This window comes from Orbicella franksi, chromosome 1 (genome assembly GCF_964199315.1).
Source record: "Orbicella franksi chromosome 1, jaOrbFran1.1, whole genome shotgun sequence".
Classification (NCBI taxonomy): domain Eukaryota; kingdom Metazoa; phylum Cnidaria; class Anthozoa; order Scleractinia; family Merulinidae; genus Orbicella; species Orbicella franksi.
The window spans coordinates 21,489,006-21,514,935 of record NC_138145.1 but is presented as its reverse complement, the minus strand read 5'-3'; the positions used below and the strand labels follow the sequence as shown (position 1 = coordinate 21,514,935).

The 25,930-nt window shown below is 39.1% G+C and overlaps 1 protein-coding gene and 1 long non-coding RNA gene across 5 annotated transcripts in view; one reads left to right on the top strand and one right to left on the bottom strand.

The window, feature by feature from the left end:
* LOC145497277 (uncharacterized) overlaps window positions 1-25,117 on the bottom strand; it is a 42,285-nt gene extending 17,168 nt beyond the window's left edge. For all 4 annotated transcript variants that reach the window (XR_014050672.1, XR_014050673.1, XR_014050675.1 and 1 more), the window contains exons 1-2: window positions 24,573-25,117; window positions 24,078-24,127 (exon numbers count right to left, since the gene is read on the bottom strand). This is a non-coding gene — a long non-coding RNA (uncharacterized LOC145497277). The remainder of the gene's footprint in view (window positions 1-24,077; window positions 24,128-24,572) is intronic.
* On the top strand, window positions 13,058-19,677 carry LOC145497203 (uncharacterized). Its single transcript, XM_081477017.1, has 2 exons — window positions 13,058-17,094; window positions 17,589-19,677. The coding sequence occupies exon 1, from the start codon at window positions 13,979-13,981 to the stop codon at window positions 14,642-14,644; it is 666 nt and encodes a 221-aa protein (XP_081333143.1). The 5' UTR covers window positions 13,058-13,978; the 3' UTR covers window positions 14,645-17,094; window positions 17,589-19,677.
* Window positions 25,118-25,930: the final 813 nt, after the last annotated feature.

Here is a 25,930-nt window from a genome sequence, read left to right as displayed (position 1 = left end):
GCTCCTGTCCCCTGTAAATTAAGAGACTCAAAACACATCCTAGTCATTTAGCTGCACAGTCCTTAGGCATTTCCTTTTCCTATGCTCCTTTGTTTTCAGCCTTGCTACTCTTACCCACGTCTTTCAAGTGAATGACCTATGACGTAACCACTGTCAAAGGGTTTCATTTTGAGCCTCATTTTGAGCCCAAGGGTGAATTTTTCTTTGCCCGTCGGTCTAGAAGTCTCTAAAGACACTAAATGAAAGTCACGTAACATTTTCAGTTTTTGTTTTTGAAAGTATTTGAAGCCTTAATGAATGACAAAAATTAGCATTTTGCATTTCTCCCCTATTCTCCCGGACTCCTGCCCCCTACCTCTCCCCACCATTAACAGATGGCTGAATGCATAATAGTAATATGTAAACAAATATTAATGTTACAAAGTTATAGAGTCTCGGGCTCTAAGGTAATGAGGTCAGAAATTATCTGGGTGGCCTTATAATCAGAAGATTGTTGTGTGAATACAGGGGGGATAGCCTATTTATAACTAAAAATGAACTTCATTTATTGAGTTTTAACTGGAAGTTGTTATCACCCAGATTTTATGGTAATTTTATTCTCTTATATGCATGTATTTTTAATTACCCTTTTAACAGCTTTGTATTCCATGTCTTCTGCCATCTAAAGATAATCGGATGTAATGTACTTCTTGTGGTTTTTTTAATAGCTAAATAGCTTTTTTTCTAAACTCTAACAGCTATGCAACTAGTTTAAAATAATTTTCACACTTTAGAGGCACTAAAAGTAAAATACAGAACTGCAACAATTCGAAATTATGACAAGAAACAAAGAAACAATAATAAACATAAAAATTTAAAATTTTATTTTCGCCAGCCTCAAGCTTCCTGAAGTACAGTATAATTAAAATTGGATATTTTATGAGAAAACATACCTCGGTGAATTCTTCCTTGAGTTGAGGCCAGATCTTGAACCCTTTTGGGGATTCAGTCCTACACTTGTTACACCAACGTGTCCAAGATTTATACGAAGCACTGCTTCGATTTCGGCCAACTTGGTCCATAATTCGGTGATACCGAGTGGAGACAGGATGACCGTGTTTACTTACGCGAGTGCCCTCAATCGAACAAGTGGACGAACACGACCTTGTCTTCCCGACGAATTTGATCGAAATGCCGTTGACATACCGACTCACACGGTTCAAGCCCATCAATTCAACAAACTTGAGAAGTTGATGTCCTCAGAACACCGCTACAGCAACACAAAAGCTGCTTAGTTTTAGCCTTAGCGCACATCGTAACGTAAATTGCCACTGGCTCGCCGCTTGCGTGCATGAACTTTCACGAAACAATAACAATTTCACACCGTGTGCAAGTTCAGTTTGGCTTTGGCACAATATATAATATTAACTGAGAACTATCCAACAAATGAGCGGAGTTTAAAAGCTAAGTTTACAGTGTGCGCTCTAAGTTTTGTATCTTTTTGACTGTCGATAAGACTCGCTGCAAAAACAATGTAAAAGTTGCAGGCATTTTGTAGTTTTGTTAAGGTGTACCGCTGACCAGCAAAATACTGTATCGCGCCCCAAAAAACGTATTTCCGCGGTGTCCTCGGGGTCAGGGTGTAGCGTACATCTTTCGCGTACACGAAGGGAAAGGAATCAGCTTCACTCTAGAAATTTGAGGGAAAAGGGTAATTTAAACATTTTAAGAGCTAAGACATCTGTTGGGCAAAGAACCTTCGAAATCGCAGCCTCCTCTGATTGGAACTGTTTACCTTCTAAGCTTAGGAAGATTACTATTTTATTTAATTAAGTTTATTTAAGTACTTGAGAAATTTAGATATTGATGAGCATGAATGCACTATATAGGATTTAATATATATTATATATATTTCAATTGTACATACATATGTATGTATTTCTTAAATTTTAAGAAGGATTAAATTTTAAGAATCCACCAAAAAGAAAGAACGCCTGATCGCAGGTTACCACAAGTTCGAGTAACAAGCGGACAAAAACTTTGCACCGAGACTAAGTAAACTTTTTCCGTGTTCACATAGCCTCATCTAAACACGAGGGGAGTTCGGAGAATTAGAGACAGTTATGGAAACCCGAGAGGCAGTCGAGGGTTTGCATAACTTTCGAGAATTCTCCTTACCGGCCAAGTGTTTAGATGAGATAAAATATTTCTCGAAAATAAGCGCGAATCACAGCCGTGTTTACATACTCTCATCTAAACGCAACTATCGGCCAATGAGAGCACGCCAGGGGCGGGGCAGAAGACTCCTGAAATTTTTGTACTGGATCATCCAACAAAAAGTGACGTCACATCCGGTTTAAACGGTGCCGCGCAGCTCGTTTCACAAAGCGAAAAAATGGCGTTTCGATTGGGGAAGATTTTCTTCTATTTGCAAACCATCAGGTCCGTGTCCTTCCATACTGAGGATAGAAATATCGTGAAGGCACATTTCTTCGACTTTTGAAGCAAAACTGTTGGCAAAAGAGAACACTTAAGTATTGTTTTGAAGGAAAATAACGGAGAGCCTTGTGTTATCGAATGGCGGATTTTACACATATTCAAAACTGGTGTTGTTCCGACTTTTGGTTCTTATTGTTCGTGATTCGGTGATAACACTAAGTGCAATAGCCTATAATGTTAACAACAACCTGGATGAAGTATTGCTGGCCATAGTTTGCACTGTGCACAACGGGAACATATTTAACAGAAGCCGTTTTTTTCTGAAAGTGAACACAGTTGAAGCTCTGTATCCACGTGCGTGTGGTGGAAAAGACATGCTGAAGCGTATACTCAAGGTTAGTATCCTATTTCCGTATCTCTTGCTGAATACGTTTTTTCTCTGTAAGAAATAAGCAATGTTGAGAGTTAGAGGCGAGCTTTGGAGATATCAGATTTCCCCGAAGAGATCAACAAAGGGGTGAAGCACTCTCCCACCAAATTTTCTGGGAGTACCCCCCCGGGTACTGTGAAACTGTTCATAAATATACATGTATGCTGGACAGAATTCAAATTTTATTCAGTGGTCAATTGTATATTCCTCTGTATTGTCTGAACTGCAATGCTGGCCTAGGGATCAACTTCTTTGGGCAGTTACAAAAGAGGGGGGTTGGCCTGTTTATAGGGTTAGCTCCTTAGCCCTTAACTTTGCCTCCGCTTTTGACAGGTACCCACTTCTACTGTGACCCGGGGCGGGGGTACTCCGTTATTTGCGCTATAGGGGTATGTGTGGCCCCAAAAGGTATGGTTTTTCAGTCGTTTTGGTCATAAATAGGGTATCAGTTTTGGCCATTTTGGCCTTAAATAGGATATGGGTTTCGTACTCTAGTCTTGAATTGGGTAATGTTGTTTAGAAGAAGCTACTTGTTCATCATTAGTGATAAGACCATAAACAAAAGGCTGTCAAAAATTATGTTTAGGGCAACTGTGTCAGCTACCATGGTGGTAAATAGGTTATCGAATTTTTACTCTGGTAATAAATAGTGTAGGGAGAATCGCAGATTTTGGTAGTCATAATTAGTTAATTCGACTATTTTGAGATTTTAAAGATATGTTCTATATATCAAATTGCCTCAACAAGAGGGAACACAGGCCGCTGGTGATTGTTTTCACAGTTTTTTTAGTTCTTCCAAAGATCTGTTTACAACACCTCATCTTCTGTTAATCTGGTGGAGATACAATGTAGCTCTGTAGCAATGGGATCTTTGTTCATTATTTGATCAATGTTTAAATGGCATCTACCTTCCATCTTGTAAAGAAAGAATGAAAAATGGCTGTCTCATATGCATGCATCAAATAATTCACAAAGGTCAGTTGTGATTGCTCCATTGTGGGTGGGCTGAGAATTCTAGCTTGGTCTGATCTTAAAGTGATTGTTTGCCGTTTATTTCCCCATGCATTTGGCTGAATATGACCCTGCATGACTATTCAAAACCCTTATTGAATAATCAAATGGGCAATATCCCTCTTTGTTTGAGTTTCCCTCAGTCATTCAATCACAGTGGGTTTTGCTGAGTTAATTTTCTTTTCTTTGTAAATTGATATTTCAGCTTTAAATTCTAAATCTAGGCATCATGTGACACTCGCCATGCGAAGAGTTGTCCCAGTTAGCCAAGCCAAAGTGTTTATATAAAGAAAAGTTGCCCTGCCTGTCAGGGTGCCAAGGCGTGACATGAGCCAAGGCTAGACAACTCACCCACCCCTGTTGTCTTGCAGGCGAGACAGGTTCATGATCCTATATGTAAACAGCTGGTTGAATTTTCAAAGAAATAAATGAAAAGTTAGCTTGGCCAGGGTAACTCAGGAGAAGGGTTGTCTTGGGTACCCAAGACCATATACAGTAGGGCCATTCTATTTTATTTCCACACTCCCTCTTCCTTTGTTGACATGAGCTTTAGACGGAGCTATGAAAGAGTTATTTCTGCACTTTTATCTTTTCTGTTAGGTGGTAAATATTGACTTATTTAGTGAGTGTGGCTGGGGGAAGGGGGTGTGGATATAAAATGGAATATCTCTAGTCAGCTCTGGGCCCAAGTTGTGTGTTGTCTAACTGATTATACAAACTATACTTTCCAAAATCTTTATGGGTCGGTGTTTGAGAGGATCATCTTATATGTTCATCACTACAGTGGAACCCTGCCTTATGGCCACCCCATTCACATAGCCACCTTGTTATTACAGCCACTTGATTCTGGCTTGAACAAAGGCTCAGTCAGTCGGTCATTTTCTTATTTAAAAGAACCCCTTTAACCACACTGTTAATGTGGTCAGATTTTTGTGGGCCAGTAACCGGATTAACAGAGTTCCACTGTAATTTAAAATTGTCAGTGTTGGTTGTTTTAAGAATATTTGCACCTCACAGAGGTGAAAATGAATTTGAGCTATTACCCACAAAACAAAATTCTGGATCGTACATTTTAGGAGTAATATACAAAATTTATAATAAGCATCAGGCATCACTTTGATAGTGAAGTCCCATAACTATTATTTGGAGATTGGTTATCCAGTATCCCTGAAATTACCAAGGCTGACATCTCTATTATCATGTCATCAAAGCCATATTTTGACACCTACTGTACCAAACACAGTTTCCTTAAGCAGTAACAAGAGTCTTTCTTTAGTAAACCAAAATAGTACTTGCTGCCAGGTGCTTTATAAAAGTAAAACCCTTCCAGAAGCCTTCACAAAGTAATATCAGTTGCTAACAATTTTTTTGTGGCTGATTTAAACCTTGTAATAAATCATACTGAACTGGCCCAAGTTTAATATACATTTTGTTGCATTAAGCTCACATGTTTTCAGTTTAAAGGAGAAGGTCACTCCAAAAAGCTTACTTTTTTTGTCTTCACTTATAGCAAGTGAATATTCAGCATTTCCACTCCCCAAAGGTTCAGCCTCTGAAGTGCCTGCTATCCTTAAGAAATTCATCTCGAAATTAAGAAGCGACTTCGGAGGCCACCATTTTGCAACTGTCTTGGCAGCCTGAGGCTGTGTTTATGTGACTTCATTCTGTCCAACTCGAAATTGGTGGGAAGGAGAAGAACCTGCAACTGACTTGGCATCCGTCACAAGGTCAGCAAAATCTATTTTTTTTCCAAGCAATTATCCTCTTCACTATCTTCAATGCTATTATTTTGGAGTTTAGAGCTTGTTTAGCTCAAAATAATATGTCTCAAGAGCAGCCATAACCCAGAGTGGTAGTCAAAAGGCTTGTCGCAAGCTATCAGGACAAAATCCATCAGACAGAATGATGTCATGAAAACTTGGCTTGGGTGCTTCTTTGGAGGCGAACTTCATAAGGAAAACCTGCACTTCAGACGCTGAAACTTCTGTGAGTGGCTAACCTTAGTGCAAGGTTTTCATTAGCGTTGACATAAAATTTATGTTTTTTGGAGTGACCTTCTCCTTTAAAATACACACATTAAGACTTACCTCAGTAGCAAGGTACCTCTTGTATGACCAGTAACAGTATACATGTATCCAAAAAACAAAATATATATTGTCCAAACTCAGTCATGTTAGTAGTGTTAGTGTCTAATGAGTTCCTGCAAAGAGATAATTATACAATCATTCTTGCAACTCACCCCAATATTCTGGGAGTCTCCCACCTACCATTTAGATCATCCATCCCAGGCAAGTTTTGAACTATTGTCCAGATACAAGGGACCATGGGCTCCTAGGGACAGTGCTTTAAAGTGCTATTATGATGAAATTTGCGGATGTCCTCCATAATATGAGCATAACAGTTTTGTTACCATGGCAACATACTGGGTTTCAACGTTTCCTGATGATTATAGGCTTTTCTGGCCACCTTTGGCTTTCCATTTTGATATTTGCCAATGGTTCCTCATCAGCACGATCTAGGAAGCATACATGTATTAACATGCAAGGTCAAAGTCGTAGCCTCGTTTAACGTTTTTCAAGCTGAAAATCACTGAATTAGTGAAATCAGGTTAGAGGGGACTGGAAAAGAGCAAGTTGCCATGGGAAAATACAGGCTGTATATAATTTTTATAGCCATAGGTGTGTTTCCTGTAGTTCTAAGTATAAGCCTACCAACCTGATGTAATATTGGGTTAAGTGTATGACAACATCAGTCACCTCATTTGCATATTTCTATTTTTCAAACCTACATATCTTTGGAACTGATGCAGATATCTGCAAAAGGTAAACAGCATTTTTAATCTTTTGTGGAATTCTAGGTGATACACCTGAAAATTCTGACTCGAGGAGTGAAAATTTAAGGATAGAAGCACTTTAAAGCATTGAGTTGAATTTATGCTGTTGGCAAAATTTTACTCTAAGGTGTCGAAAGGAATTTGGAGGGGAATTTGGTGTGGTTATTGAATTGACAGACGTTGGTTCTGTTATTATTGTCATTATTTTCTATATTTTTGAGGCAGAATGGTTGTTGGCAAAAGCAAAACTGGCAGTATGCTCACTGACCTGTGTTTAGATGTTTTTAGGTTTTTGTCTCTGACAATGAAGGTCAATTTGAGCAGTTACACTGTCTTTACAATAGAACATAAGGATATTAATAGTATAGCTATATTTCAATATCCTCATACTAAAATTATAGTAATTTTATGGTTCAATTTCTACCTCTGCTTTAATTTGTTTAAACCAGTTTATTTTTTAAAACCAATTTAATTTCATCAAAGGGGAAGGGGGAATCTGAGAGCAACAATAAATTAGACCAACAAATATAAGGACCTTTGCAATGGTTGCTTTCATGGCTTAGTAGAGATGAAGTGGACCAAAAAGTCAGAGATCTGATGTTTGAATCTAGGTCTGTCTGTACAAAGATTGTATTGTAGTATAGGAGTATTATGGTAAGTTATCACTTATGTTGGGGGGTTGATATGGGATCCTGGCTGTACTGTTGTAGGGTAGGAATAGGGACTGAGGGGTGGGTGGTGTGCTTGTGATCCTTTTTAAAAACCACTCTATAAGTGAAAACAAACTGATTTCAATTGAAAAATTTACAGTACAGGTAAAAATGATACATTATATCTTGTTTTTTTATAGGTGGTAAATGAGCAAATACGCTCATGATCAAGAGACCTGTCCAAGTGTGATTTTTTTTTACTGATAATAGAAATCATAATAAAGATGCAAAGCCACCTTGGTGTGATTTCTTCCTTGACAGTGAAGTGCAACCTAACCAAAAGTTGCATTCTGTAAGAGGTTTACAAAAATTAAATGGAAAATTAAACTACACCAGTTTGTATTAATTTTATAAGTACTCCTCTCTCCAAAATATATTTGGTATGTTGTCGTACATGTACTGGCAAGAATATAATGTAGAAATTTTATGGGAAGTGTTTCCATTCAAAAAATATGCAGTTCGGACACAATAACAATAATTCTCATTTCTGTGGTGTTTTCTTTGGTGTGAAAGTGTAAAAACAGATTCTATTACCCTACATGTAAGTTGAAGAATATAGGAGCTCCTCTGCAAAAGTTTGTTGTTTTTTTTTCTGTTCATTTTTTTTGTTGAACATTTATATTTTCCTATAAGCAGTTTCTTCTCAACACATTGTAAGATAATAACTAGCCATACAAAGGACGTTTTTGTCTCAGAGATCATTTTCAAGATAAAAAAAAAGTGATTTTCATTTATATTCTTTATTTTCTTTGGGCAGAGACGTTTTGAGAATTTCCCTAAAAATATCACAAGGTACAAAGGAAGGGGCAAAAATAAAAGTTGTTTTCGTTATCAGTTTGAGTTTCTCTCTGAAGCTGCAAAGTATGGTTATTTTATACTGTTGTGGATAACGTTAGGCCCATTTTAATTCAAAATACAAATGGGAACTTACATTGATAATCACACAATCCCTTAAATTGGCACTGTTTTGTTTTTTGCTTTTTTCCAGAAAACAATTTGAACATCCTTTTTACACAAGGAGAGGCGGGGGGGGGGGGGGGGGAGGTATTTTACATAGTTTTAAATGGGGAAGCTGCACCCCAAGGTCCAACCCCTTAATACTGTATCCCTTTTCTAAACCCTTAGAAAGTAGTTTTAAAATATCTTTTTGAACAATATATCAGAATCCCCTCATTCTGGCTCATGAGAGTAAATGAGAGATTATCAACAACATTTTAGAACTAGAAGAAGGAAATCCCTAAAAGAAAGATTTCCGTACCCTTTCATTATACACCTGAATTCAACTTGTCAGAAATCCCTTACCCTTTAATAGTTATATCTGAAGCCTGAAAACTTTTGAGCAGAGCTTCCCGATATATATCCTTACAAGGAGTCCTCCCACATACACAATCCAGGAACTCTTGACAAGTTGCAATGAAGCTGGCTTTAAGACTGTCTGATAAGGCAGCTTCTTCAGTTTTTGAGAACAAACTTGTTACTCTCAGTCAACTTCTAGTATGGAACCTTTTCTTTTCTGGTCTGGTCCAAGTTCACAGACACTACTAGCCAGCAATCACTTTCACAACACTAACACTAGCAATGTCAGTTGCAGTCTGGTTGTTCAGTTTCACCACACCATGTTTCATGGTCACTCATCATTGTCAGACATGAGTTCATAATAGCTTGTAACATTCACCAGCCTGGTAGTGTCATTGTTGCTATTACCTGTTCCCAGACTTCCTTTTATGGCTGGGTGTTGGGGCATGATATTTCATTACTGTTTGCAAACAGTTTGTTAAGATCGCACATTGAAAGCGTGATGAATTAAAATAATTGAACTCTATGAGAGAGAACTGTCAGAATTGCTAGGGTTCTCTCATTCTCTGGAACTGAAATGTCTTGATGTAATCTTATATAGAGAAAGCAAACTGAAAATAGGGCAAAATGTCTAAGTAACCTTTCAAAATAAGTTGCAAAGACATTTGATAGTTAGGGATTAAAAGATAGGGAACTTGGTCGGTAAACAAGGAAATTGAAAGGAATCGAAGCAAGTAAAGGTGCATGTTTGACCTCACAGGATCGGGCGGGGGGGGCGGGTGTATTGAAACTTTATAGTGTCACTGACATTTAACACTGTTGAAACAGAAAAATAAATTACATTATAACTGAAAAAAAAACACGACATGCCCCGATTACTGAATCGCCCATAAAAATATCCTTTTGTTTATATTTAAGGGGTTCACGGCCTGCTAAAGTACATGTTAAAGGAAGAGTTTACCATTATTACGGGATTACCAAGGGAAACATTAAGATATCTCGTTTAAGGTTCTTAACAAATCGTAACAGAATTTATAATGCCAGTTTGAGTCACAAGCAAGAACAAGAATTTGAGTTAGTGTCGATTGGCAAGAAAGTTCCGCCCCGTTATGTGTGTGGATCTTTACAGTGTGATACGATTAACAGCTCTCCATTACTCTCAAGTGTTTGTTAATGGTAAATTTCAAAAAATGGGCTTCTGTTAAATAGGTTCTCCCACGGCTAGAAAACTGACATGGCGCTTTTCTCTCAGTGTAATGCCTACCTAAGAGAATAGGATATTTGAATTGAGTGCAACTTACCTAGAATTGATTACTTCCACGTAAACGATGACTCCTATGGAATTCAGTTACGAAGAAACGACGACATTTCGTAAAAACACACGCCTTCAAAACAACGTCTCTTTGAACAAATAATTGTTCTGTTCCTCAAACAAACGATATGGCGAGGAAGAAGACAAAATTTTGTTTATCATGGCCAAATAAAACGTTAGAAATATCCCGCCGATCGCGAAATATTGCTGTTTTACTTACAGGGAGAACGATTATGTCGCAGTCAAATTTTATTTCGCCGCTCAGCCCGCTTTTTTACCGGATGTGACGTCACTTTTTGTTGGATGATCCAAACACAAAAAAAGTGCCAGGCGTCGCAGAGTGTTCTCCCCCGCCCCTGGAGCACGCGTAGTATATCAGTTATTTTATCAATTGTATTGCAAACTTGTGTGACACTGTTTTAAATATCTTTTTTAAAGAAATTATTCTAGCGACACCAAATGACGAAAAAAGATTTGAAGTACATATGAAACACTTGAAAATACCTTTGAAATGAAACTGATGAGGAAATTTTACCTGTGATTGCAGAATAGCCCTTTTCACGGTTAATTTTTCTCATTTGCATTACAATGTAATCTAACGTGGATGCAAGGCAATTTCGGGTTAAAACTACAAAATGGCCCGAAATTGCCTCGCATACATGCTAGATTTCATTGTAATGCAAATGAGCAAAGTTAACCGTGAAAAGTGCTATTGCTCTGAACTTTGAAATTTATTTTCTTGAGTTCCCACGGGAGATTGTTTTTGGTGTTATTCCAGGCAACGATTTACATCTTTAGCTTTCATAAAATGCAGAAAGGAATGTAATACTTAAAGTTATTCTGGTAAAAGGTACTTGTCCATTAAAAACTGAAATTGCTCGATTTCCTATCGGATTTCGTCTTAACCTTTTTCCGACATATAGATGTCTATTGATACTGGATAAAGCTTTTATTATGTTAAAGGTAATCGAGTGCCGACCGCTAAAGGTTTGGGGGCTTGTACGCCCCCCCCCCCCCCCAAAAAAAAAGGTAAAAATTTCTAATTTTAGGTGCTCAGAAATTCATTTTCCCACGTTTATAAATCAACACATGGTAAACGTTGAACAGTTAGTAACTTGTGTTGTTTCTTTGCTGTCAATCCAATCTTTGGGATAATTGATAGTAGCTTTAATTGGAGAGGCTAGTTTTGAAAGCGTTTACAAGCAAAGGGCGGGACGTCTCCCCTTTAGACGGGCAAATTGTGAAACTAAATTACCAATGTGCCCATCCTTATGCGTCTGTATGCAAAGAATTGTCAAGGAGCACAAGCTTTCTTCAGTCACAGCGCTGTGAAGAGAGGTTTGAATCCGCTTCAAACCACGACAACTACTTTAAGCAGCGCGGGTTGACAGCAAAGTGACTCAGTATTTCTGGATAAAACTGCGGGCTAGTGTAATTGAGTGTTTTGCGGACCTCTCAAAAAAATGTCAAAAGTCAAGTGTGTTGCGATAGGAGGACTTCGATCTATTTTTTTTAGAAGCATAAAACGCAATCGTTAAGCTGGGTTTTGAACTTCAGTATTGAGCTGAATAAAGTTTGAATATATTCGCAAAGTTTTCATTCAGTATTTCATATCATAAAATTGCAGCAACGTAATGAGAACAACCCTCACTGTCAAGCCAAAAATTGGATTTATGAAAACGGTGTTAATAAAAAGTTATTTCCTAAAGTTGCACCAAGTGAGCTACAGACCTTGATTTTACATCACCTAAAAGCCTGAAAATCACTTCAAGAGATGAAAAATAAAAAGCAACAACAACAAAACTAGAAGAGTACAAAAAGGAGAAAAGGAGAGTGGAGGAAGAAGCTGGGATGGACATAACCTTCTTAACTCTCCCTCTAGCAGACGGTTACTGCCGAGTCCCATCAGTGGCGCACCAATACCGACGGGACCGATTCACCGTTTTTTTGTATTTCAGGCGGTTTGATGCGCGGAAGTTCAATGCTCTCCTTCCATTCAATACAGAGAAACATGCTGCTAAAAATACTAAATGAACCGCCAAGGTATAAAGGGGCATCCTCTAAACGAGGCCGGACCGCCAACTCGAACCCCGCCTCACCAACAGAGTAATCCGAGAGTTAAAAGTGATTACAGACTATACGTAGATACTTTGCACAAAATGAAAAAGCAAACTGCATAGAAACAAACTGGAAAAACGCGTGACAAGTCTAGATTAGGACAAGGATTGAAAAACATTCCACATCGGTACAACCAAATGAGGCGACCGTCGGAAAGAGCATGAGAGTATCTAGATTCAGACACAAAACAGACTAGGAAAAAAGCAAATTGAGTAAAACGTCCACATTAGGACAAAATGTAAAGTACAACCAGTGAAGGCGACCATGCGACGAAAAAAAACTAGGGGCCTGTTTCTTGAAGGTCCCGAAACGTTTTCGCACACGGAAACCCGTAGCAAAATCTGAAAGAGCTGAAAAAGAGCTGTTTTACTCAAATATTCTTAATATGAACAGAGGTTCCTTTCATATAGATGTTTCAGGCGTATACACTTGTTTGTTTTTAGTTACAGATTAACTAAAGAATGGCTTTGCGGGCCCGAAAAGTTTCCGGGCCTTTCGAGAAACGGGCCCCAGACCAAAAAGCCACACAGTACAACCAAACAAGGGAACCGTGCGGTAGATAACAACAACGCCCAGATTAGTTAGGACCATGCGAGAGTACCCAAGGCGACCAGGGTTACAGTTGAAGAAGCAGAAAACGCTAAGAGCCAAGATAAAAGACAATTAAAATGAAAGAGGAAAACATCCCCAGTAACAAGACCTACCACGCCATTAGCGCCCCAAACATTGGTAGGTAAGAGCTGGCCCTGGACTTCAGGCACGTAAGGAGCTTGAAGGCGTTTCGTTATTCAGAGAAGAAGTGAAAATCATTCCCCTGGCCCCAAATAAGGAATTTACAAACATTGAAAAGATACGCAAAAAATCCTGTGAACAATCTGTAGATGTAATTGCACATCAAGGTACTCACAAAACCTATAGGAACACAGCAGTTAGCCCCAGCTCTCTGAAGTGATTCCCATGTTACCTTCCCGGTAGGGGGGACTCCGATCCCATACGAAAAAGTCGGGGATGCTCTAGTGCAGGCTACTTTCATGAATACCGGCTGGAATCAAGGCTTTTCCGTTTTAAGTGGTACAGTGAAACCTTTATGAAGCGGACACCCTTGGGACACTCACTAGTGTCCGGATAACACAGGGTGTCAGCTCTGAACAGGTTCTAATATATTGTGCACTAATAGTTAATTATAAACCCTTTTGTAACACAGTGTAGTCAGTGTAAGGTTAATATTCCTAGGAATAACTTAATTAGACCCAGGCCCTCGCGGTTCGTCACCTCGGTTGTTCTTTTTATCACGCGCTGTCATCTGATATCTTTGCTTTTCGTTCGTTCGTTCGCTTTCGCGTCGCTTTTTGAGCTGCGCGCACTTCACATCCCTGGTTATGCCAATATTATCGCTGATGCCCTTAGTCGTTGGGACACTCATCCTTAGTTTCGCACCACCTTCTATGAGGCTGCTTCTCTTCATTATGACACCCTCTTCAGACCTCTTCCGTTTCGAATGTCTAAGGTAATCATCTCTCTGTTTGGTTGCAGGTTTCCAACTCGACGACCTTCAACTCTGCGTCACCAGGATACAAGCCCTCACACTTTCTGACTCCACCAAACGCAATTATCATTCCATTTGGAACACTTACTTGAAATTCTACCAGTTTTGCTCCATCACTCCATTTCCAGCCTCTCCATCAGCCATCGCTGCCTTCATCGCCCTGCTCAGTTTTTCCGTGAAGTCACATCATACTGTTAATAATTACTTGAGTGCCCTTCGGCGCTTACATGTGTTTTGTCATTTTGATACCTCTGCCTTCGACGTTATCCATGTCAAATTAACACAAAAAGGCTTGGAGAAGTCCATGGTCCACCTTCCTTATCCCAAGGCTCCTCTCACACCGGCCATTTTGCTTCAATTTTACTGCCATCTCAATATTTGTGACTCTGCTCATCTCGCCTTGTGGTACGCCTTGCTTGTGGGTTTTTTCCCCTTCTTCAGAACTGCCAACCTCGTCCCTCGGTCTTTCGAACAGTTCTCCACTCATCAAGTCTTGTCCAGGGGCAGCGTCACTTTTGCCCGCTCAGGTGCCCTCCTTACAGTTACCCGCACCAAAACACGTCAGGACGGAGACACTGCTCTTGTGGTCCCAGTTCCTCGTATTCCAGGATCTCCACTCTGCCCCACAGCTGCCCTGTACTCGTTGCTCAACTCAGTTTCCGCCCCGGCTAGCTACCCTCTCTTCACTTTCACCACTGCTTCGCATCAGCATGACTGCATCACAGCAACATCCTTGAACAATAGCATCAAGCATTTGGCGTCTCTGGTGTCTCTTGATCCACAGGACTTCTCTGGTCACAGCTTGTGTCGCGGGGGTGCCACCTTTGCATTTCAATGTGGGAATCCCTCCGAACTCATCAAAGTCCAAGGCGATTGGAGATCTGACGCCTACATGCTGTATTTGACACTGCCTTTGGCGGACAGACTTGTGCTGTCTCAAGGCGTGTCTCAGCACATTCAGTCGTTCTAGTTCAGTTTCTGTTTTCTAATTTTCCTTTTTTTTATTCACTGATTTGTTTTCCCCGCGCTTCCGTTTTTTGTCTATACTCGGACACGCAGTTTCTTCGTTTCATTCAGAATGATTGACCTGTCACATATGTGTATTTTTTTTTGTTCCGTTCCTTTTTTTTTCTTTTCCCTTTTTTTCCTTCTCCTCTCCCTCTTCATCTTCCCCTGCGAATCTTGCTTGGGCCTCTTCTTGGTTTGGGGTCTCCACTCGAGGCCCCAGGTCCTCTCGCTTATTCAATAAAGATGCCCAAACAGATTCGCTGGTGGTCGATGTTGTCTTCGGGTGAGTGGGAGGGGACATCAGGAGATAATTATCAAAGACTGCTCATAACACTATGTCCAGTCAGTCAATGCATCAGTCTGGAATATTAATCTACTTAGCTTTGAAACGACATCGCAGAACGATGTTTATGAAGTCAGAGCTGAGCTTTTAGAAGTAAAACGCCCTTGAAGTGTCCGCTTATTGCAGGTTTTGTACAACAAAATGGCTTTTTTTTTTATTGGTGTCCGCGTCCGCTTAACAGCATCCTTGGAGACCCAGGGGCAGTTAGTTGGGGCGGGAGGAAATAAATCGGGCAAAAAAAAAAAATGAAGCGTCGCAGGTTTACAAGTAAGGCTGGAAAAGCCTCTGAGAACCGACTCTTACCAGACCATTTCCAAACGGCTCTGCCAATGCTGCCTCCTGATTGGGCAGAAAAAGTCTTTGTATTATTCTGCCCAATCGGCGAACAGCAGCTTCTGAGATACTTTGCTGTGCTCTTACACGAACATTGTTGCATCGGCCATACTTCTCTGGATCATATTTGGGAGGGAAACTTTCATTTTAATTTACTTCAGAGAGCCATAGATATTCGGGAAATCATTTCGGATGTTATCAAGAAAGAAACTCCACGTTTCGCCAGAAAAATTTTCTTTTCGTCCGATCAAAGGTATCGTAAAATAGTGGCTTGTTCATTGGCGAGTCGATTTCAGCTTTCTGTCATGTTTTGGGTTAACTGAAAGTTTCCCGCACTACGTCCATTTATTTCAATATAAATATGTTAAAGTAACAAATGTGACAATTTCACATTTCACGCCAACTTTGTAACTTGATACTTTTGTTTTTCCTCCAAAGGTATGTAACATGAAACCCTAGTTTTCTCCAAAACACACTGAATATGTGCTTTTTTTCACCGCTGGAGACAAATGGACGAAAGTTAAATAGGATGTTACTAAAAGTGGTAACGGGGAACGGAGAACGGGGAACCGGGAACCGGGAACAGGAGTCTGGGAATGAGTGTACAGCGGGAAACCGCCTAAGAATTCAACATGGCGGACAAAGGAAAAGAAAAAGGGAACAATTTGGGGAAATGTGGGGAAGTGTTACGGTTGTAAACGTGAGTTTCTACCGGCTATTTTTTTTTCCGTCCTCGCTGGGAGCCTGTTCGCAGGCTAGTTTTTCGTCTGATACGTGACAACATGTCACCTAAAAACATACTGAGTGTCACGCAGTCACTTTGCCGCGGTCATCTTTCACCAACATTAGCATTACTGTGGAATATGCCTTGCTCGTTTCTTCATATATTTTTTCTTTAACAAAGCGGTCAGGCCACAGGTTATTTATCCGCTTCTCATCTGATTTGCCAGCTGACTTGCCGATCACCGAAAGGCCGCCATGCTAGCTGCCGAATGCAAAGACAGCGGACGAACGTTCAAAGATGGTCATGTGTTATATCATTTGTCCTCGATGTTACATTGCGTCTTGCTGTTTTTAAATATTGATATGACAGCTCGCGCAAAAAGTGGGAAGATGGCTTGAAATTCTACTTAAGAACGACTGTGGCCTGACCGATTAGGGACGTAGCTTGTGATAGTTAACTGATTCGATTTTCACCACAGGCGCCATTTCATGCTTTTTCCCAGTACCAATCGGACTCTTCTCTAACAACAACGTATAGGGTACATGATCTGGGGGCACAGCCAGTAGAAACTCACTTTTACAACCGTAACACTTCTTCACATTTCCCCAGATTGTTCCACATGCCATTAGGGACAGCGCGTCTCCCAACCCCAAAGTGCTTTGGAAACGAAAGAATATCGAGGTCGAAATGTATTATGGACCAAAATATAACAAGACAGCGGGAACCTGGTCTCTAACATTAGTAGGTCTGGTTAATTTTATCATTTTTAGCGGGTAAGGTAAATCCTGAATAAAATTTTTCACTTGAATTGCTCCAAGCATTGTTCAATATTTATGTGTAGAATGATCCTTGCAAAGTTGAGCCGTCGACAGGGCAAACCCAGTGCTTACAATACTGAGATGAGGTGGTTTTCGAAAGCTTTTCGCCAGCCCAAAACTCGGCCAGAAATCGATCGACAAATTCAAAGCCATGATCTGGGACAGTCCTACTGACGATATGCTACCAAGTTATGGTAATTTTTTTTAAAAGAAAAATTAAGAAATGACTTCATGTGGAGTGATGTCGTGATGTGTAGGCTTATTTTTCCGGGTATATCCTGAACTAGTACTGGAACCGGCTAAAATATGCAATAAAATTTATGTAATTTTAAAGATAAACAAAACGAAAATGCGTGCACGGGCCCGAAAAAGTAAAATGATGTAAAATAGAAAATGGGATATGCTTATTTTGTAGCTGAAAAAATGCGATTAGGGTTTTAGACATGGTGTCGAAGGGTGGAAAGGGGTTGGGAGGGGGGGGGGGGGTTGGGGGATGCCATCTCCAATACAGTATCACAGTTTTGTTGAATTAGAAAGCAGTGACGCTTAGAACTTTATAATCTTATATACATCTTTGTCCGCTAGCAGCCCACTCCAACTCTACTTTTTGAGGTCTATTACCCCTCTCCCTTAGAAAATATTTAATAAAGCCAGATGAAAAGTATATCATGTTGTTACTAATTAACAGGATTGACTGCAGATGAGCTTGCCTGTCTTGCTGCATCGGGAATGCAAGGCTGGGTCTATACTGATCACGTCACATGGGTTTTAAAACAGCTTAATGACATGCAAAATGATACCATGCTACTATGCCCAATATCGTTGTTAATATCCACAACGAGATGATGAGGAAAGCTAAGTTACTTAACCCTGGACCATTAAAAAGGCTGGTTTTCACTCTGAATGTGGGACAAAGGAATGGCAAAACTTTCATTGGCAACCCTCAAAATGGTGGTAATCATTGGGTACTGGTAGATGTTGAGCTGCGACCTTTCATGAAGATCATATACTGTAAGATGCTGGCTTGGCAACCTCCCCCAGACATCATTGATGTCGTCAATGATTTTGCATGGTACATTCCACAAGTTGGAACGCACAAAAAGAGTCATTTGGTACTTGCCCACTCTCCCAGAGCGACTAATTGGCAGGGTCATTAATGTGACTGGCGATGCCGTAACTATTCCCTACAGAGTTGCACTGATATATGTGGTGTTATTACTCTGGTGAACGCAGCTGTGGTAGCCTTGCACAGCCCTCTTTTCTGATGGTTAATGGGTCCAGTGATCAAAGAATCGATCTTCTTGCAACACCTGACCCAATACTGGTTATATTTTGTGTCGCCCATGAGCAGAGACGAAGCCGTATTCTTGTCAGTGTGAAACAAATTTTTAGTTTGTTTATTGTGGAAGTGCCACAACTTCCACTGATGACCACTCCATCTTTCCCTCACCCCCATTAGTGGTCATTATATGGTTTTACACATTGTGCTGGCATCATTTTGAGCATAATAGCAAGGCAAAAGAATCTAGCATTACGCGGGAATAACAGTGACAAAAACTGGCCGATGACTTTTGAGCATAATATATAGTGAGATTTTTTGATCATCAAACATTTGCATAATGACAACAAATTTGAGCATTATGTGTAAAACCCTATTTCATGACCCATTTCCAGTACTATTCTGATATTTACAACACATGTTTGCAAACACAAAATCCTTTAACAACAGAAAGACAACAATGTTGGGAAGGAATACTCCTTCTAGCATGAACCAAATGCACTGCCCCATGAAAAATGCAGGACATGTGGTTAGTGTAGTACAAAGATAGAAGAGTGCTTTTAGAAATCTTTTGACCTAAGTTTTCATCTCTAAAATGGCCCTTGTGATATGATCAGTAGCAGGCTGTACATGTTTTCATGACGATTTGAACAGCTAGAGATAACTGTGCAACCTGACACTAACCTTCTAGCAGGCTACTGCCATATTGGCTTATGATATTGGCTTATGTTATCCACAGGTCTTTAGCTTCTTCATTGTGAAGAACATCATCATAATTTACTTCTATCAAAATGAAAAAGATCACCAGGGATAATGAAAACCTGGATCTACAGGTCCCTTGGCAAAATTGTTTGTTTGATGCTGTGTTAAATAGAGAAGATGATATCATTATTTAGAGCATTTAGTGCAGGAAACATTTTCACACTAGAAAATATATGAAATCATTACAGGTCAGACTAGTGAACTTTTAAAAGCTGATTCTAACTATTTCTGGACGACCTATATGGAACATGCCAGGTCTCTTTCAATTGAAATCATTTTGTTATTAGCAAAAAAAGGACAGAGCAGTCATTCAAGACTATTCCAGCAGCTTGTATTAATAATAATATTAGACCATGTTTTTGATGTTCTGTAAAATAGAACAGGGATAAGCATGTGAAATCCTTATTGGCATGAGGTGAAACTAGTCTTGTGTTTCACACATTTAATTTCAGTGAGCTATCACAATACTGGGCATCGTGCTTTGCATAAATATTCGATCAATCAGCTCATTTCCGTAGGATTTTTATCAACTTGATCCCCACGACAGATATATGCATGTACATGTACATGTAAGTACTGAACGGCACAGTGCGAACTATATTGATTTTGCAACAAGTTTACTATTAATTTAATATTTTTTTTGCCATACATGGCTCGAGTAACATTCTAAGGAAAATTGGACTCTGAGTACATGTCTGACATCTACTGTCATTTCAATACTGTCATATAGTTATTTCATATTGTTCTAGAGGTTTTACTGCTTTTAAGCAACAAATCTGAAACAAACATCACATGCAGAAACAAAAAAAACAGATAAATATTATTATATATTATATTATATATTTTCAGGCTTTCAATGTTGGTATGTGTGTGGAATTATTATGGGATTACGGTATGAAATTCTGTATTACTACATTAAATACACGACAAGCCATTATGATTATTGTTAATCAAATTAAAGAAACTACATATAATTTCTACATACACAACACAAGCTAAGGTTCGTTTACTAGTAACAAATAGGTCAATGAATTGCAAGATAATAAATACCGTGGTGCACAACTGATCTGATGAGCAAAAATTTCTGTGACTGAGACGTTCAAGGGATAATTTGCGTTTCCTTTCAGAAATATTTTGAGAAAACGTGGGCTGGTGGTCGCTAACTGCATTTTAAAGCTGAAATCAACCAGGCGTTTGAAGTGTTAGAGACCAGGCTCCCACTATCTGATTATATTTTGGCCCACAATACATTTCGATCTCGATATTCTTTCATTCCCGATGCATTTTGGGGTTGGGAGACGCGCTGTCCCTAATGGCATGTGATTGTTCCCTTTTCTTTTCCTTTGACCACCATGTTGAATTCTCAGGCGGGTTACCGCTGTACACTCGTTCCCAGACTCCCGTTCCCGGTTTCCTGTTCCCCGTTCCCCGTTCCCAGTTTTAGTAATATCCAGTTAAATATCTGATGAAGAAATGGAAGACAAACAACTTTCTTTTACTCAAAAATCCAATTTTTCTATTCAGTGATAAACAAAAACTAATTTACTTATCAAACAGTCACGGAATAGCACCTTTCAATTCTGTTGCCACCTTTGTTGTTACCAATAACACCACTTAAAATTAAGACACAATGATATCGATTAAATATAGAACTGGGAAGTGTTTCAACGAGAAGTATTGGTGGTAAACAGCGCCACCTAACATATAGTCAACACTTATGCTTACTAATCTCTGTATGTGTCTAAAGTAAGTTGCTTTTGTTCTAAAGAGAAAAGTACCACAAGGAGAAGAAGGAGTTTTCTGAAACAAATATAAAGATTTCAGGTGTTCGGAAATCATAAGACCCTCTAAGAACTTGACATTTTACAACATTTTAGTTCTTTGTTTTGCATTAAAGCAGTTTGAATTTCCAAGCTTTTGCATTGCATGACATTAAATGATGATTTCGGTGATTATATAAAAGCAACATTTGGAAGACAAATATGAAAGTTAACAGCAGGACTGTTCAAGGTTGAATATATTTTTCCTTTCCATTACTCATTTTAGTCACGTCCCGGATGTAACCTAAACAAAATATTTGCTTATAATTTAATGTCAATTTGAAAATGTAAGAATTTGTATGGACATTAGAACTGAGATAAATAATGTCAAAATCATGAAGTAAAGTTCACTAAACAACATCTGGTGTTGCTTTCTATTGCTTTATTGTCACATGCATTTTAATAGTTATTTTTGGTCAAAGTATCCTATCATGTATCCCATCATGTACATCCCCAATTAGCTATTTTTGGCTAAATATCTCCAACACATTAATGAAGTCTATTGTATGTATGTATGTATGTATGTATGTATGTATGTATGTATGTATGTATAATATTTAGCAAGAAGTAGGTTAACACACAAAGTTCCAGCATTTGACCCCCTTGAAAAATAGCTCAGAATTAGCTCAAAAACAGCTTCTGCTACATGTACAACGATTCTACTTTGTCATTCTCTTGGTGCAAGAAAGTAGCAATGTTTCTGTAAAATTAAATTTAATACACACCTTGTTTCTTTATGAAATTAGTAGCTCCACAAACCAAATACCCATTTGAAATTGCCTCAGTCTATTTATTAATACGTGAGACACATTGTAGACCAGATAAATGAGGTTGGAACGGCTAGTACCCAGAAAATAGGTCAAATTATTCTAACTTGCATCTTGAATAGTTCTTACTTATGATCTATTGGAGGATAGATCTATAGATGACGTCACTAACATTTTTTCTTTCTTTCCTGTATGAAATATTGATGTATCCTATGTTGCCATGCATCTGTTCAGTAATAGATCACAGAAGACATCAAAATGTGGTAAGAACATCAGTGACACACTTGCCCAGTTGCTTGTGTGACACTTTTTTTATCCCACCACATCCATTTCAATGTCATCGGTGATCTGTTTCTGAACAGATGCACAACAGCATGGAAAACATTTGTTGCAAGCAAAGGTTAGGTGCCCAGGGAAAACAAACTCATTATGCTTGCCCTGCATCCAAGATGTAAGATGGCAGGCATTGCCTGCAACTCAGCCACAAGTCCCCCACACCTGCAGAAAACCCAGGCACCAGTCACACTAAAACTAGAATTTCAGTGGAAAATAAAATAATAACCAGGAAATACTGATAAATAATATAAATAAATCCACTAAAAATCCCACCAGGGAGGGTTGGAAGGGAAAAAGACAAAGAACGAACAAACGCCCACGTGGTACAATGCAGCGTACAAGGTAAGCTGTAATATGAGCATGGTGCAATGCAAGTCTGAGCCACAGAGAAGATGGCTGACCATTGCTAGGACTGGGAACCCAGCAACTGAAACCCCTGACCATTTAGTTGTGGAGTGGAACCTGAAGGCCCACTAACCATAGGAATACACACTGAGACTTGCCTGGATGCCCCAGCTGTCAAAGACACTTTAAACACTTAACCACTGACACCAACAGAATGCTGGAAACACTTACAAATGCCAACAAAATGCCAACAAATGCCTCTTGTTTGTTGTGGTTAACTATGTTAAATTACATTTTTAACTATATTTAATTTCACACATAATTTAATGACAACAATTTCATATTGGTATTAGATTACATGGAGCTGATTCCCAGGTATGTGCAACTTAACTTTAGAAATGTCACTTAACTTTACAAATGTTACTTTCTTGTAGACAATGAAGAAGAATGGCAGCAGAAACCATTTTGCACTAAAACATAAGCAACTTCCAAAAATACAGCCAGTCAAACACAGGAATCTAATGTGTCAATAGCCTGACACACGATATTATTTGTATATAATCTTGACTTGAATTACGTAGAAACACAATATAGTGATAGAAAGCAACACATGATATATTTTTAATTAATATATTTTAATAATTAAAATTTTGTGAGCTTTTTTTTTTATTTTGACATTATTTGTGTCTATATTTTTGGCACAAAGTCTCAGTTCTAAATATTTCCAAATTCATAACGCTATTTAATATGCAAAAAGTATGCTTGGCTTACGAGCAGCAGGTTCTCATTAATTTAGGGATTTAAGAGGGCTAGTTTAATGAGGTAGACGGCAGACACCAATTTGAATGCCAATGGGACAAGCCTGACTAGGGAGATATGGAGGCATGTTCCTAACAAAAGTTTTGAAATTGAGAGGCTCTGAAATGCTATTTTACACATAATTTTCTCTTGACGACATTTCCTAAAACAAATCAGTTTTGGGAAAGGTCAAAACGCCAAGAATATTAAGGGATTACAGACTTTTTGCAACTTTTAACCTACAGCGCTAGCATAACTGAAAATGTATACCACACCCTGACCCCAAGCCCCCTCCTTGACTGTCCTGTGACAGGGACAGTCAAGGTTCAGTCACATTCCAAAAAACCTGTGTTTTCCCTAAATTTTTCCTTACATCTTACACATTATTTCACAAAAAGTAGGTGGCTCAGAAATCGAAGTAGCTGCATGGTTTTCTAGCTGGCTGCTGGCACTTAAATGAGAACCCTGAGCATTTCAATGCAATCTTTGGCCCTCGGATCGGAGATGGAAAGTTGACCAAACATAAATGCTCAGGGGTTTGCCTGGGGGGAACACTGAAGTTTCAAATTGAACAGTACACAAGTACTTCTCCTAACATTACAATGACCTAACAAAACAAGCAACACCCTATGAATTCAAATACAATCTAGTCATGGATCAGTACAATAGCAAGAACAAAAACATTTATTTTTACCAAAAAAGGACAGAACAATACAATTTGAAGCTTGTAAATAAGGTATTAGCTGCCTATAACAACCATACGGCTAACGAATCAAGCAGTTATCCATAGTACAAGTCAAGACATGCAAAAATATTGCATTGCACATGATGAGATCGTGTTCTATTATAAAATTTGTTGTTGATATGTAAAGAAACTGTCTAGGCAGCAGTCACAATGAATGAAGTCTTACTTACGGAAAGCTGGTGGTCTCAGTCGGTACGGAAATCAACAATATCGGATAGACTGAGTTCGTAACAGGCTCGTTTCAGAACAACAAAAACAAGAAAAAAGTTCAAGCGGTGGCACCAGACACAAACGAACCGATTAATTAAAGGTTAACAATGCCTACCTCAAAGAAGTGTAAACTGTGGACTTCAGGATTCGGTAAACCAGCGTAGGCTGAAGAAGAGATGAAACCATTTACACCAGTGAGTTGTCAATACGGCCATTTTGAACATTTAATAGCCTAGAGACTGTTGAATAACTTTTACTTATGCATTTCCAGGGGTCAGGTAGCATCTTTCGCAAGGCCTCACATGCCCTTAAGGTCTCTAAGGGAACAATAGAACAAACAACAGAAACATGCCCCTAGCCCCAGAACAATAACAGTTGCTACACTATATAACGACAAATAGAATTACAAGCTAATACAAGAGCTGCCACACTTTCCAGTTAGTAGAATGTATACTAGTAAAAGGTTCCTAGGATTTCTCTTGAAATCCTCGGTTGGATGAATAGCTGTAAAATTAAAATATGAACCACTCTCTATTTTCCGTAAAATCCTCCGGATCAGTCCGCCATGATAATAGTGGAACAGACAGAATCAAACGCATCCGGCTAGTACCTGAGGATCCAAGAGATGTTGCGTTCTAGAAAGGAGAAATAAAAGACAACATCGAAATAAAAGCCAAAAGGAGACGTCGGGACCCACGGTGCAGTATCACCCGCACAGCACCGGGCCTCCAGGCCTGCATGGCACGGTACAGGCGGATATATACTACCCGTGGCGAACCGTCGGGATGCGCCAGCAGTGCACTAGTCTGACGCATCCGTAAATGATCAGGGAGAAACAGAATATTTATATGGCACACACGTAACGCTCGGACACTTGTGGTAAGCGATCCAACTGCAAGAGCCGCAACCTTGGCAATTAGTTTGTCTCAGCAAAGAAACAGTATGAGACGTGAAAAGCTTCTTGAAAAAAATAAGAACAAACATTTTTTAAATTTCTTTAGAGCCGTTTTTAAAAGCCCTTCAAATAACGCATGCGCGAAGCTTACATTAGTGAAGCTAACGTCACATTTTAGAGCTACATTAATCAGTAAAACTCTTCTTTATTATATGACTGAACTGATCCGCGATGAAGAGAAGAATTCTGATTGGTTCCCTTACCATCATAATTTTGCAATACGGTCCGCTTGCAGCTCGGTTCATAAAACTGCAAAAAAAAAAAAAAAAAAAAAAGAACGAGACCAACATTTCTTCAGTACGGACCTCATGGTAGTTCAATAACATTTATGCCTATTCATCAAAAAAGGAAACAAAATAAAAATCCAGGTCAACAGGAGTTTAAAAGCAAAACAAAATAATGACAGCAACCGGCCATGGAAATTGCGATTTATGATTTGAATTGCTTGACCATTTCATTGCATTAACCATGTAGCTGAGGCTTTGTAGATTGTATCTGTCATTCCTCCACTTCCTGGAATGGACGTGACCTCCTTAATTCTCCACCTACCAGCCGCTCATTGTCGAGCCCCGTCAGTGGTGCACCAATACCGACGGGACCAATCTATGGAACGAAAAATTGATGTATTTATTTGCTGCACATGTAGCCGCCACTCACTTGTGGGAGACGAGAATGGAAAGAAAAACCTATTTCTATAAAAGATTTCTTTTTTAAAAGAAGAATTATATGCTCGCTGCTTCGGTTTAGAAGACTAAGTTGGATTCAAAAAGAGTTGTCCCTACGCATGCACATGAGAGTTAAATTGAGCATAACACCTGGCAAAGTCCGATTAATATTATTAAGGTAACCCAGGATAAGCGAGAGTTTTGATTTCAGTTTTGTAATTTTAAGCTGAGTTTGAATAATCTTAAACCACACAAAACATTAGCACTGAAGAACATTTTCATATAGAGTAATTCAAAAAACAAAAACAATACCTCGGTTAACTTTAAATTACATACTGGGTTAGCGTT